This window comes from Leptidea sinapis, chromosome 6 (assembly GCF_905404315.1).
Source record: "Leptidea sinapis chromosome 6, ilLepSina1.1, whole genome shotgun sequence".
Taxonomy (NCBI): domain Eukaryota; kingdom Metazoa; phylum Arthropoda; class Insecta; order Lepidoptera; family Pieridae; genus Leptidea; species Leptidea sinapis.
Window position 1 is genome coordinate 9702366 of NC_066270.1, and position 13242 is coordinate 9715607.

Sequence of the window (13242 nt, forward strand, 5' to 3'; positions counted from 1 at the left end):
AGCTATAACTATACCAATAGTAGGTTTAGTTTGCCATGGCTTTCTTCCTCGAAATAAGTTTAATATAATATGTTGGGGGGGACACCAGAGCGAAACCGCGAACCCGAACTGGAATAGGACATGAATTTTAAAAAACCCTTTATCTACGTGGACAAAGTTGCGGGCATCAGCTAGTAATATTATATTTTTGTTAGACGAACTAATGCACATTATCTCTTCAGATCGACCAGCTAATGCCGTTCTACGTGGTGGACACCATGAGGTCGGTGCCAGGACTGGCTGGTCTGTTCGTGGCTGGTATCTTCAGCGCTTCTCTCTCCACAGTGTCGGCTGCCTGCAACGCTCTGGCCGCGGTCACTCTCACAGATTACGTTAGCAGGCCAGTCTAGAATTTATTTAATTTTTTTTTCATTTTCTAACTGACGCGACAGACGCTGTTCTGTCAATAGAAAAAAAATATAATATATAGTATATTATCCTTAATAGATACTCAAATGCCAGCCCGGGATTTCTGTAGAACTATATAAGATACACAATTCCACCGCACATTATTTTGTTATATCTCTAAGGACAGCGATTTCGTGTTGGTTTATTATATAAATTACTAGTTGACCCAACAATCGTTGTATTGCCGATATTAAAATCGCCATACAAAAGTAGGTAACCGTTGATCGTAGATGGGTGAAAATTTGAAGTTGTATGTATTTTTTAATGCTGACTCATAATCAAACTTTACAAAAAATTTCTTAATTTGTGTGATTATGAGTCAGCATGAATGTCTTTGTCATTTAACAAATTTAAAAAAAAAGACAAAAAAAAAAATTTGGCGTGGACCACCCTTAACATTTAAGGGGATGAAAAATAGATGTTGTCCGATTCTCAGGCCCACCCAATATGCACTCAAAATTTCACGAGAATCGGTCAAGCCGTTTCGAAGGAGTTTAACTACAAACACCGCGACATGAAAATTTTATATATTAGATACACTAAAACCTTCCTCGAGAATCACGCTATCCATTCGTGAAAACAGCATTAAAATGAATGCTTTTGAGTTTATCGCGAACAGACAGACAGGCGCGGCGGAGGACTTTGTTTTATAATATGTAGTGATATCGCGTGGGAATATTTTTTAACATTACTAGCAATATTAAAAAAATTAACATTTTTAAAGTATTTGTTTTGTAACATGTTTGTGCGGTACGGTGTACTGCGACTTACGAGATAGATACCACCCGCTGATAGAAAAACGGTGGGACAGCGAACACCTAATATCATGCAATCTAGTTTGCTTGTTAAATTTTTTGTATGTATAATCTTGAACAATTACATGAGTTAAGGTTAACGAAGAACCTGCTACCTAAGATAAAACGTGTAAAAAGTGTAATTAGAAAGGCGTGCACTACTTATGGCATTCGTGTGTGGCGTCATTTAGTGGTCCCACTGGAAGATCAGCGCTGGTTGCGACAGTAATCTGCATTATGCTGAAGTGTGACCATTTTGTGACAAATACTCCAAAATGTATTTTTTTTTCTTTTTTCTATTATAATATTATGTAAATATTGTGTTTGCTACAAATAAATATATTTCTTTATTTCTTTCTAATATGAGTGGCGGTAAGTAAGCGCTAGTGTTGAACGAAACGTGGAAGACGTTAGGATAGCTGCGCATGGGTACTGTCGCGTACGCTTTACAAATTAATTAATAGTAAAATAATACTAATGACATTATTTTAATGTAATGACAAATAGTTAGAGCGATATGTGGAGGATAAGGTAGGTACTGTTGCGAACGCAAATATTATAGGTACTTTGATAGAATATATTTATTGTTTAAGTGTTAAGTACTTCTGTACGAAGCTAATTACGTGCCAGGAGTTCTATTACCAAAATCTAAAGCAGAAGTTTCGCTCCGAAACGAAAGAACGACGAACTTCGAATTAAATCCTATTAGTAAAGTACTTCGGTTACGATTAGTGCGCACGGATTTAGTTTCGGAAACATAGACATTAAGAACATAAAAAGTGAAGTTGTAGTTACGATTATAATAATGACGACCAACGAAAAAGTAAATGTCAAGTTAATTTAGGAATAATTAGAACGAAAGGCAAAATGCCTAATCGCGAACTTCGTATCGATCTTCGGATCCGAAAACTTTCCTAATAGGAAAATGTACGATCCGTCAAACGAAATTTCGTATTTCGATTTGGTGATAATGGGCTCCGGAGTCGTCAAAAAAATTCTCAATAATAGTTAAATATATGTGTGTGAGTGTGTGCGTGAGTTTGTGTGCAATGTAATTGTATTTTTTTTAAATTGGAAGAGGAGGACAAACGAGCGTACGGGTCACCTGGTGTTAAGTGATCACTGCCGCCCACATTCTCTTGCAACGCCAGAGGAATCACAAGAGCGTTGCCGGCCTTTAAGGAAGGTGTACGCGCTTTTTTTGAAGGTACCCATGTCGTATCGTCCCGAAAACACCGCACAAGAAAGCACATTCCACAGCTTTGTAGTACGTGGAAGAAAGCTATTTAACAGATCAACTCAAACTTAATAATAAACAACAAAAAAAAACAGCAAATTACAATACAATTCTGAACGTGACTGTACACTTGAAGTGCCCGGGGTGTCATATCGGTCCGGGGGACGGAATACGACTGGCGAGCCAATCGGCACTACGCCAGCCCGCCCTTCATCCCTCTAGCCCCCCTTAGATACCTTACTTTTGACTTCTGCGCAATAACGGTCAGAGCAAAACTTACGTGCCTATACTTTTTTTTTTATGGAATAGGAGGACAAACGAGCGTACGGGTCACCTGGTGTCAAGTGATCACCGCCGCCCACATTCTCTTGCAACAGCGTTGCCGGCCTTTAAGGAAGGTGTAAGGGCAGCCCGAGCGGGAGTGCTCGGGGAGTGATTCTCCGGCTCTGGTAGAGCCGGTCCCCTCCTGGGGATGTTTCTTTTTTCGGACCGCTCTCATATTATATTGGGGGGAGGGGGGGAGGGATGGATGGCCTCCGGTCCTTAGTCCCTAGACTATGCTAAACAAAGCGGCACTAGGCCGCTACTTCACGCCGGTATCCTGTGCGAATGTGGTAACTAACCCGGACGAGTCTGGCCCGATTGTGCTGCCGTCACAGGACGACATCGTTTCTCTCCCACTTCTAAAAAGCCCTTACTTCGTAGGATTCTGGTTTGTTGTAGAACGATTTGAAGTAATGTTTTATGAAATAATGCACATTAAGATAATGATGAAAACCATTTACATTGTAGGTGGTGTAAAATAAAAGAAACTTACATATCGTGGTTGACGAAACTAGCTGCCTGTGGCTACGGCCTGCTGTTTCTTGCATTAGCCTTCCTGGCCGAGTACTTGGGAGGTGTTCTACAAGCAGCCTTAACAATATTTGGAGCAGTTGGAGGGCCTCTGCTTGGGGTGTTCACTTTAGGAATGTTTACAACATTCGCCACAGAACTAGTAAGTTATACAAACAATAAGAACTATTCTTCGATTTTTTCAAAATAATCTAAAATGGTCGTAAAGATTCGATAGTCAACTGGTATTTTTAATTCCTCTAAATAATTTCACTTTATTATAAGAAAATTGTCTTAAATTTAAACGATAAATAGTCGCGCCAAAAATGAAGTCGCCATGATCATGACGTCATAATAGCATAAACAAAGAAATGTCAAATGTGCGGTGCATTCCTTATTGATTTTTCTAAAAATAAAAACGACATTTCATTGTCCGTATTATTTTTGTTTTACTATTACAAATTGTTTCTGCCATAGTGACATCACAAAATGATAATAAACCAAATTTTAATTTTTAAAATATAAATAATTCACATGTTTTTATAACAAATTAGTATTGGATTCGTACTTCTTATGGTATAAACTGTATGTATAGCTCACATACTTTCATAAATTAATTTTGCTAGATGAAACTGACCGATTTTGATATTGTTTGAGGTTTTCTAGCATAGTTGTCTTGTCTTATCGAAATCGATACTGGATTAGGCTGGCAAATGATCACTATCAGGCGAAGAGAAAAGAAAAGGTCTACATTAAATGGATTACGTAAAGACTTGGCGATTGGTAAATAATATAGACTATTGTAGAATATATATTGTATCTACTCATTGTTGTTAACCGATAACTATTAATATTTATTAATTATTATTACATTTGTAATTTATTTACTATGAATATGAAAGTAACACTTTCTTTGCAAATCTTTCATTGCTAAACAACACAACACATTGATGAAATTTTGAATGAACATAAGCTACATTTTATCTCGAAATGTTAGAACACGCGGTTCTATGTCCTCCTCAGAATATGATGGGCGGCCCGAGAGGAAATAATCGGGGAGGGATTCCCCGACTCTTGTAAAGCCGAGGTAAAATCTCTTTAAAGATCGCTGTCATATTCTGGTGGGGTATGGTATGGGCGCATGTTCACGACTCTATCCTGTGTAAAACATTACGGCGCTAGGCCGCTACTTCACGCCGGTTTTCGGTGTGAGTTTGGTACTTGATGCCGACGAGTGTGACCCGTTTGTGCTGTCGTCATAAGATGGCAGCGAGACTCTCCCGGATAGACATACACTTCGTCACCTCTTACGATGGCTACGAACACCGGAAAAAATCATGTCATTATCATATTATTTTACTTATTTTTATTGAATGCTCAAGAAGATAAAAAATTATATGTACGCGCTAGACATGCTGAATTTACCTTATTATATAAATAATTATATTTTTGTAGCCCAAAGGATTGAGCAGATGGCCGACCTAATGTTGTGCTAATTAATCTGCCATAACAGTGTGTTTGAAACCATCTTAAATCTTGTTTGTAGGGAGTATCAGTGGGACTGCTCTCTGGAATGGCTTTCACGTTATGGATGAGCTTCGGCGGCCCTCGCCCCCCTACTGTCAAGTTGCCAGTCAGTGTCGATGGATGTGCATTCAACGTTACAGTGCCACCCCCTGTCACTGTTGATCCAAATGAATATTTCTACTTGTACAGAATATCTTATATGTGGACGAGCCCTGTGAGTATGTTTGCAAGAATACAAATATTTTTATACTAAACTACTAATACTACTACTTTTAATACAAAATTAACTATAATATTTTGATTTTTTTTGGAGAGGAGGAAATACATTTACGTATTGAAACCCCCTACCGAATAAAAACGTCCTCTATGCTGTCAGCCCTGATGGCTTTTACAGCGACATAATAATCAGTAATACAATGATATTATAGTATTAAGGCGCGGACTGACTAGGATTGTAAACGCTACAACCAACGGTACAATAATTGTGTTGATCATGTGGCTATGCTGCAAATGGGCATTAATTTTACTCGTTTTTTTTTGTTTATTCAAAATTTACATATGAAATTGAATAATTGTTCGGTTTAAGTTTTAGACAAGTACTAATTCTATCATATTCTTTAAATAAAAATAGGTAAAAAAACCATTATTATTTTTTGGTTTTTAGTACATTTATCTTAAACATTGCAATGTATGTTTAACATAAAACCGTTTAACTTAAAAAGATTTTTTACCTATTTTATTTTCTAGTTTTTAGTTTTTATTTCGCATTCTGTTTAATTCATTTAGTGCTTCATTATTGCAAGGTTTCTTGCCCGTTAGTTTATTGCAGTCCAACTCCTCTATACGTAGTCCCTGCAAAGATCTTACTCTACTAAGAGCCACGTAGGCTTGACCTTCTTCAAACAGTTTCGCACCTAAGTATACGACTGCGTGATCCACAGTGCTGCCCTGCATTTTAAGTATTGTAGAAGCCCATGATAGTATTAAAGGCAACATTCTTCTTTCAGCCGCCCCGTAATTGTACTTAGCTGGAAACTGTATGGCTTTTGGGTGTATAAGATGTACTCCGTCTCTTGCGAAATCAATTCGGACGGAAGGTACATCTGTTGCATACATCTGAGTTCGACGAAATTGAGGCCAAACGATTTCGTTGATGTAGCCTATAGCGCCATTTACTAATCCCTTTGAAACGTCAATATTGGACCGTAGCATGACTTTTGCCCCCACAAATATTTGCAGTTCCGCTGGTAAACCCCCAGTTTTGTTGATATCAGCTGGTATTATAGTAGCTATATCCACATTGTCTGCATTTCGTGTGGCGTGTACTAGCTGATCCTGCGCTTTTATTTTGTAAATGCGAGCACCATTATTTCTGTACAAATTCAATACAGCAGAGTTGTGGTCGTTAACTTGTTGATTTGTGGGGTATACCCTTAACGCTTTGTCTATTGCAAACTCATCACTCGTGTCTTGAAGAAGTCTTCCTATTAAAATACTAAAATGTTGGGTTGTTAGCTCACCGACTCTCAAAGCATTCAAAATATCAATTAAAGTCTGGTCACCTTGCTGACGCATATTTTCAGTTAATTCACACAGCGTGAATAAACGCCAGAGATGTGTAGCTGGTTGGAGATGTTCTGGCTGTTTGAAAACAGGTGTTCCTGATCGTTTTATAGGAGGCAGTTGTAAAAGATCACCGAAAAGTAATACGTTTACTCCTCCAAAAAACTCATTTTCACAGTTCTTAATTTGCCTTAATCGAGCGTCCATCATGCATAACATTTGATAAGACACCATGGAAATCTCGTCGACAATCAAAAATTCTGTCTGATGCCATTGTTTCATGCCTCATTAGCAAATAGTTTCCGGACAGTGGTGACATACCTGTTATGCGACCGTTTTTCTGTACATTTGATACCCATATTGATAGGATCGATAAAACCTACGTTATCCGCCATTTTGTAGCGGCCGCCATCTTGTATTTCAATTTTTTATAGTATATTGTATTCTGCTTGTTGAGCCCTTTCATTTGATACCCATATTGATGGGATTGATAAAACCTACGTTATCCGCCATTTTGTAGCGGCCGCCATCTTGGATTTAAATTTTTTATAGTATATTGTATTCTGCTTGCTGAGCCCTTTCATTTGATACCCATATTGATGGGATTGATAAAACCTACGTTATCCGCCATTTTGTAGCGGCCGCCATCTTGGATTTCAATTTTTTATAGTATATTGTATTCTGCTTGCTGAGCCCTTTCATTTGATACCCATATTGATGGGATTGATAAAACCTACGTTATCCGCCATTTTGTAGCGGCCGCCATCTTGGATTTCAATTTTTTATAGTATATTGTATTCTGCTTATTGAGCCCTTTCATTTGATACCCATATTGATGGGATTAATAAAACATAAATTATCCGCCATTTTGTAGCGGCGGCCATCTTGAATTTATAATGATAATGAATAAACATAATTGTATTGTCACCAAAATCCAAAGTGTATACAAAATTTCAGATTAATCGGTTGACAGGAAGAGGGTGAAATTTGAATTACTAAATTTGACCCAAGAATAATAAATAAAACAAACGGGGTGAGCTAAATAAAACCGTTTAATAAATAAAAAAGAATGTTGTTATCGCTGGAAATTCAGAGATTTTTGACTCCAAAGTTTATTGTTGGGGAGCAACTTCCAAATTTATTATTGGTTATTTCATATCTTAATATATATATATATTTCTTCTGTGCGTGTGTATGTCACTGAACTCCTCCTAGACGGCTGGACCGATTTTGATGAAACTTTCTGTGTGTCTTCAGGTGGATTCGAGGATGGTTTAGATTCACATTTGAACTACCTCCTAAACGGCTGGACCGATTTTGATGATTTTTTTGTTTGTTATATAATTCTCCTGCTCATGTATATGTTATGTTTTTATGTTTGTTATGTTTCATTGTAATAATAAATAAATAAATAAATAAATAAGTTAGTGAACTCCTCCTAACGGCTGGACCGATTTTTCAAATTTAAGACGTGTGTACAGGACAACGTCTGTCGGGTCCACTAGTTATATATAAATATTCTATTCGGTCTAAATTTTTCTTAAAGTCCTTTGTGCACTGTATTTTTTGCGTTGGAATATTTTCATCGCGTTATGTTGTAATTGAATCTCTAAGAAAGCAAGTTTTATGGATATTGAGGTATGACCGCGCCTTAAACAGAGGTTAAATATCATTGCAGTAACATAAGCCAGTGCCCAAAGAGGATGTAAATACTATGTAATAAGACGCGGGACTGCCTGAGTAAAAATTAAAATTTAGTTTAGTATGAAACATGCAGTGATTTTTTGACATTTGACATTAGTTTGAAATAGCAGTAATTACAGTATGGTGATTTGTGACGAAGTATAATCCGGCAAAGTTTGAAAGCGAACAGTTGCTTAAAACGTAGTGTATTTCGGCGACCTCTGTTTTTTTACAAGATTATAGCCGTCAACTGTCAATCTGTCAATGACTTCACGTTTCAAACAATAGAGTGAATCGCTTTTTTCTTAGAGAGTTTCGCTATCCTGCCAGTGCCTAGTGACCCTGCCCAGTGACTGTGCTAGGGGTCCCGGGTTCAAATCCTGGCTGGTGCAAACATTTATATGATATGGAAGATGTTTTCTCAGTCATGGGTCTTTTAAATATGTTCATTTATTTATGTATCTATGTCGTCTTAAGTATATCGTTGTCTTGTACCCATAACAGGCTATACCTTGTTTGTGGCTAGGTAAATTGTGTGAGAGTATGTCAATATAATTATAAGAGGTCATAAACGGTTTTTCTACTATATTTATCGCTGAGTCATCTGCTGGCCCAACAATATTAATGACTGCTCACCACCCGAACATGACGAGACGAGCGTACGCTTTCACCATTACTACCATTTGGTAGGTAACCTCGTCTCGAGTCCAGTCTCTTGGAGTTAACCGTTATTAATGATAAATAAAACACTCCAAACGAAATAACAGAAACAAACCGGTTTCAAAACAGTTTCCAAACATTGGTGCGCACCCCGTGCCCTTTTTGTATTTGGAAGTATTCAAAGGGCTGGCAATCAAACACGTATCTGGTTGAATGGCAGCGATGATCGCTTACAATCACATGAACCACATTTCTCTATATTATATCTACTATATAGAAGCTTCTTATTCGTCACCATCAGTATGGAGTCCGTGGAAGAGCTATTGATCTGTTTTTACCACAATCACAAATATCCTCACATCCAGGATACGGGGCGGTGCGACGTTCCCGTGCTTCGTTTGGGTTGCGAGAGAGGGGACGCCGGTGAGAACTTACCATCAGGTGATCTCCTACAAAATGCCTGCCTCCCGGAGGGGTAGGAAGGATCTCGGAGCTCTAGTTAGTAGTCATGCTCTTGAAACATTTCAACGCCGACATCTCCCACTCTGTAACTGTAAAACTGGACTTTTTAAAAAATAGGTCCCTCGCGCCCGCAGTCGCCACCTGTTCAGTTGTTTTGGCGCCAAACCCGCCGCGGCCACTTGAGACGCTATAGCCACTTGTGTTTACATTAGCCGAGGTATCATTATGCGGTTTATGTTATGGGTTGCTTATATAAACAAGCTTGGTTATCGTAAACAAAAAAACGTGACTCGTGCTGTGATATCGCCGCTCTTTCGGAGTCGTACGAGAAATTGTGACTATTTTGCTAAACGCGTAAAAAATATTACAATTGAATTCTTTGCATTATTTTTAGTATAGTGGATACGTAATAATATGATCTTATGATTTCTTTAAAAAAATTCACAAAATAATGGAACCGTTATATGCTAAACAAAAATGGCCGCCGCCAGGTAATTTAAATAAATATATATTTTACCTTCAAAAGCGTTGCGTTTTGTTTTATGGCTCTTAGAGACAAGAGCAATAATTAATAATACACCCGGTTAACAGTCTCTCTGGTGTTTGTGTCTAGGGATACGTTGATATTGGCAATTTTTGACAGCTAAATTACCGTGTCCACGGGAGCTTATGAGAGAGCTTAAACTTTTCCCTCAAGGTATGCCTCGATTAATTTTATTTTCAGATTGGTTTTGCGTGGGTTGTAGTAGTGGGGTGTATTATATCCCTCCTGTACCGGCAGCAGCAACCGTGGCAACGGGCGGGCCGACCCCACCCCGACCCGGCACTATTCACCCCCCCACTCGCACATATATTGAGGACGAGGCTTAGAGAGAAAGAGAGTGCCCAGGTAAGACTTGCCGCCGCCACAGCTTTCATTCTGTCATTTTCTTTGACCATCTTTCGTAAGTCACCAATAAATTATTATTCAAGTAATTTAAATATATGGGCCATTTTGATTGTCTGGATTAGAAAAGGTTGGAGAGATTCGCTTTCGTAAAATTAAATTGGTTTTTTGTTTGCGAATGTAAAAAATAGGTATTTATATGTGTTTACATATGTTATATTAATCATTGAAATATTATAGTTCCACTGTTTAGGTACTTTCAACTATCCTGCCATAATTCTAACTTAATATATAATTACTAACAACAATTTATTTTCTTGTGCCCGTTGACGTACAGTAAACAACTAGACTTTCAATTACCTCAAAAAATGCCCGACCGCGCTTTGAACACAACGCCACGCAATGACAAATTTTTCAGAGAAAAACTGTCCAAGGAATGTTGTATTTCTGGTAAGTGCCCCTTAAAATAAAGAAAATTTTGAAAAATAATTATATTTCCATTGCTAAAACAAAATACATCGCTGACGAAATGTCCGAAAAAGACTTCCTTCTCGCTGGCTTATTTAGTGGACTGTATATTTCGCAATAGACTTATACAATAGACTTTCAACATTATTGCTATGCAATAAGGTGTTAATTTGAATGAATGTTTTAATGTCATCTGTTTAAGTTAGTGTATAAGTAAGTATATGCCGCTCGGACATTTTTGATGACCTTTTGGCTTTTAATAGACGAATGGGAGTTAAGTTGTATTCAGTACGTCAATGGTTGTGCTACATTTTTATGATTTAGATCGATATCTGCCAGCATACTTATAGTCTTATACCTTAATGAAATTCTCGACTAATGCTAAATATACCGTTATTATTAACAGATTAATTATATCGTTAAAATTAACGGTATATTTAAAAAAAAGTGTGTGTGTACTTATGTATGCATGCAAGAAGTTATACTTCTTTGGCCTAACGAAGCAAAAATCATTAAAATGATTTATTCCTCTACGTTTTAAGAAAGCAAAATTGTGAAAATCCTGCAAAGATGGCTTTGACAATTAATTATTAGATGATGAATACGGCTGTATGGGCTTGAACCCTTTGCCTGCCCTAATAATGGACAAAGAAACAAAAAAAAATATAACGAATGACGCAAACGTCAGAAAATTTTAGGAACCAACTTCAACCTTTTACTTTGTGTTACAGTGATGCGCGCGCATTTAAAATTTCACTCTCATCATTTTTTCATATCGCGCCGAAAGAAGTATAACTTCAAAAATGGATGTATATGAAATTATTTCAGTGGTGCTTCATTTTATTTTATTATCATCTTTTAAATGAAATCACTTATCATTATTTTTATTTAGAATATGCTTGCATGGGTCACAGCATATACATAGCTTATTATTTGGATCATGCCATGAGTTTTGTTTCTAGATGGGCACATTTGCTATGCACTGAATTCTTCTACATTCCTGGGATGTAAATAATAAATAGCTTACGACTTTACTTCTTCAGGTTGGTATATAAGTTAATTTGTAATATTATAATATTATGTTTGTTAAGATATACAAAATGATACATTAATCATTTGCCACTCATAAGTTCGGTAATTAATGCTTTTATCACCTCATTATTTTATTAATCTTAATACTCTACACTAAGATTAAAGATCGGTCTCCGCTGCGCTCCAACTAGATATCGCAGGCGTAGTCGCAAAGTGTGGCAACTAATACTACGCCTAAATGAGCCTTGTACTCTTGTACTTGAGCCAGTCTCGAACAATGTGTGACGTTGATGTGCCACATGTTCTGTTAAACTTTGCAAATAATTGAAACTAAAATGCCGGGTTGCGTAATTAAACTTTGTAAAAATAATACAACAAGAAATAAGAAAGACACTGGGATCACATATCATCAGTAAGTATTTTGTATTTTATTAATTTGAATGTAGAATAACACGAAGCGTATGTTACAAAATTTGAAAGATGCCATTGAGTGTCAAGATGCCACGCACACAAGCATCTAATAGTTGACGTAATAAAAAACCTATTGTTCTAAGGTAGTGCAGTATCTAGTTGGATAGCAGCGGAGACCAATCCTCAATCTAAGACTACACATGCCTTACTAACATAAGAATATATTAATGTGAATAAAACCTAAATAACATTTGATTTAATTTAGCGCTTATCATTTTGTTAATCAGCATATCTTTTAAAATTCAACGTTATTAAAACTTTGATATTGAATTTAAGGTCGAGGGAATAGAGGGCGTTAATTGCAATGGCGGTCCTAGGTACAGTTAGCAAAAAAAAAAGACGTGTGGCACTCGGGGACTGCCGCGGTAAAGCTATTGCATAGCATTTTTTATCAACTTATGCTATTATAATTATTTTTTTTTTTTGCAGTATTTTTTTTTATAAAATTAATTTTAAAAAAGCAAACGGGAACTAAGTAAAATTTAACTTGCAAGATTTGATTACAGACAGACAACGGGACAGGTGAAACTAAATACAAATGCTTGTCAAAAACGTGATAAATAAAATATAGAAATTAAAAAAAAATCAAGATGTAGGTACCCCAGGCTCGAACCTGGGACCTTCTGCACAACGAGCATATGTGATAACCGCTGTTCCACGGCAACTGTAAAAAGCGTGCCGAAATCCTACTAATTGTTGAAATTGAAAGTTTGTATGTCTGGATGTATGTTTGAACTTCTTTAACGCAAAATCTACTAAATAGATTTTGAGAAAACTTTACAATAATATAGCTTACACACCAGAATAACAAACAGGCTATAATTTATAAAACTATAGTGTGAATTATACAAAATATAAAAGAAGTGTGATTGTTACTAATGAATACAACTAGCGCCATCTCTTATCAACTAGCAAGCAAAAGATCAGTACAATTTATATGGCAAAACAACGTTTGCCGGGTCAGCTAGTATCTATATACATCTAGAAAGTCAGTTTTAGGTTATTTTCGTTACGGAATTTCTGGATTCGGTCCCCACGCTCAAGGCCCGCGATAGAAGCTATGCAATAGCTTAAAAAAATCTAACTTTCGACTCCGTTTGTGAGGTTCGATAAATAATTGACCTAAATATTTTGTGTTATTAATTCAAAATTAATTTGTTGTCATTATTGTAGTATTG

The 13242-nt window shown here is 36.8% G+C and overlaps 2 protein-coding genes across 6 annotated transcripts in view; both read left to right on the forward strand.

Moving 5' to 3' along the window:
- Positions 1-13242, forward strand: part of LOC126965103 (uncharacterized) — a 518938-nt gene that overhangs the window by 86138 nt on the left and 419558 nt on the right. The window lies entirely within an intron of this gene.
- LOC126965009 (putative sodium-dependent multivitamin transporter) overlaps positions 1-13242 on the forward strand; it is a 42968-nt gene that overhangs the window by 22643 nt on the left and 7083 nt on the right. The window contains exons 6-10 of one of the 2 annotated variants that reach the window (XR_007729450.1): positions 222-379; positions 3271-3475; positions 4859-5053; positions 9932-10096; positions 11524-11604. Coding sequence is in view for 1 of the 2 variants with exons in the window: in XM_050808414.1 (XP_050664371.1) it covers positions 222-379; positions 3271-3475; positions 4859-5053; positions 9932-10096 (723 nt within the window). In the remaining variant the exon portion in view is untranslated. The remainder of the gene's footprint in view (positions 1-221; positions 380-3270; positions 3476-4858; positions 5054-9931; positions 10097-11523; positions 11605-13242) is intronic. The other variant, XM_050808414.1, reaches the window with a different exon arrangement.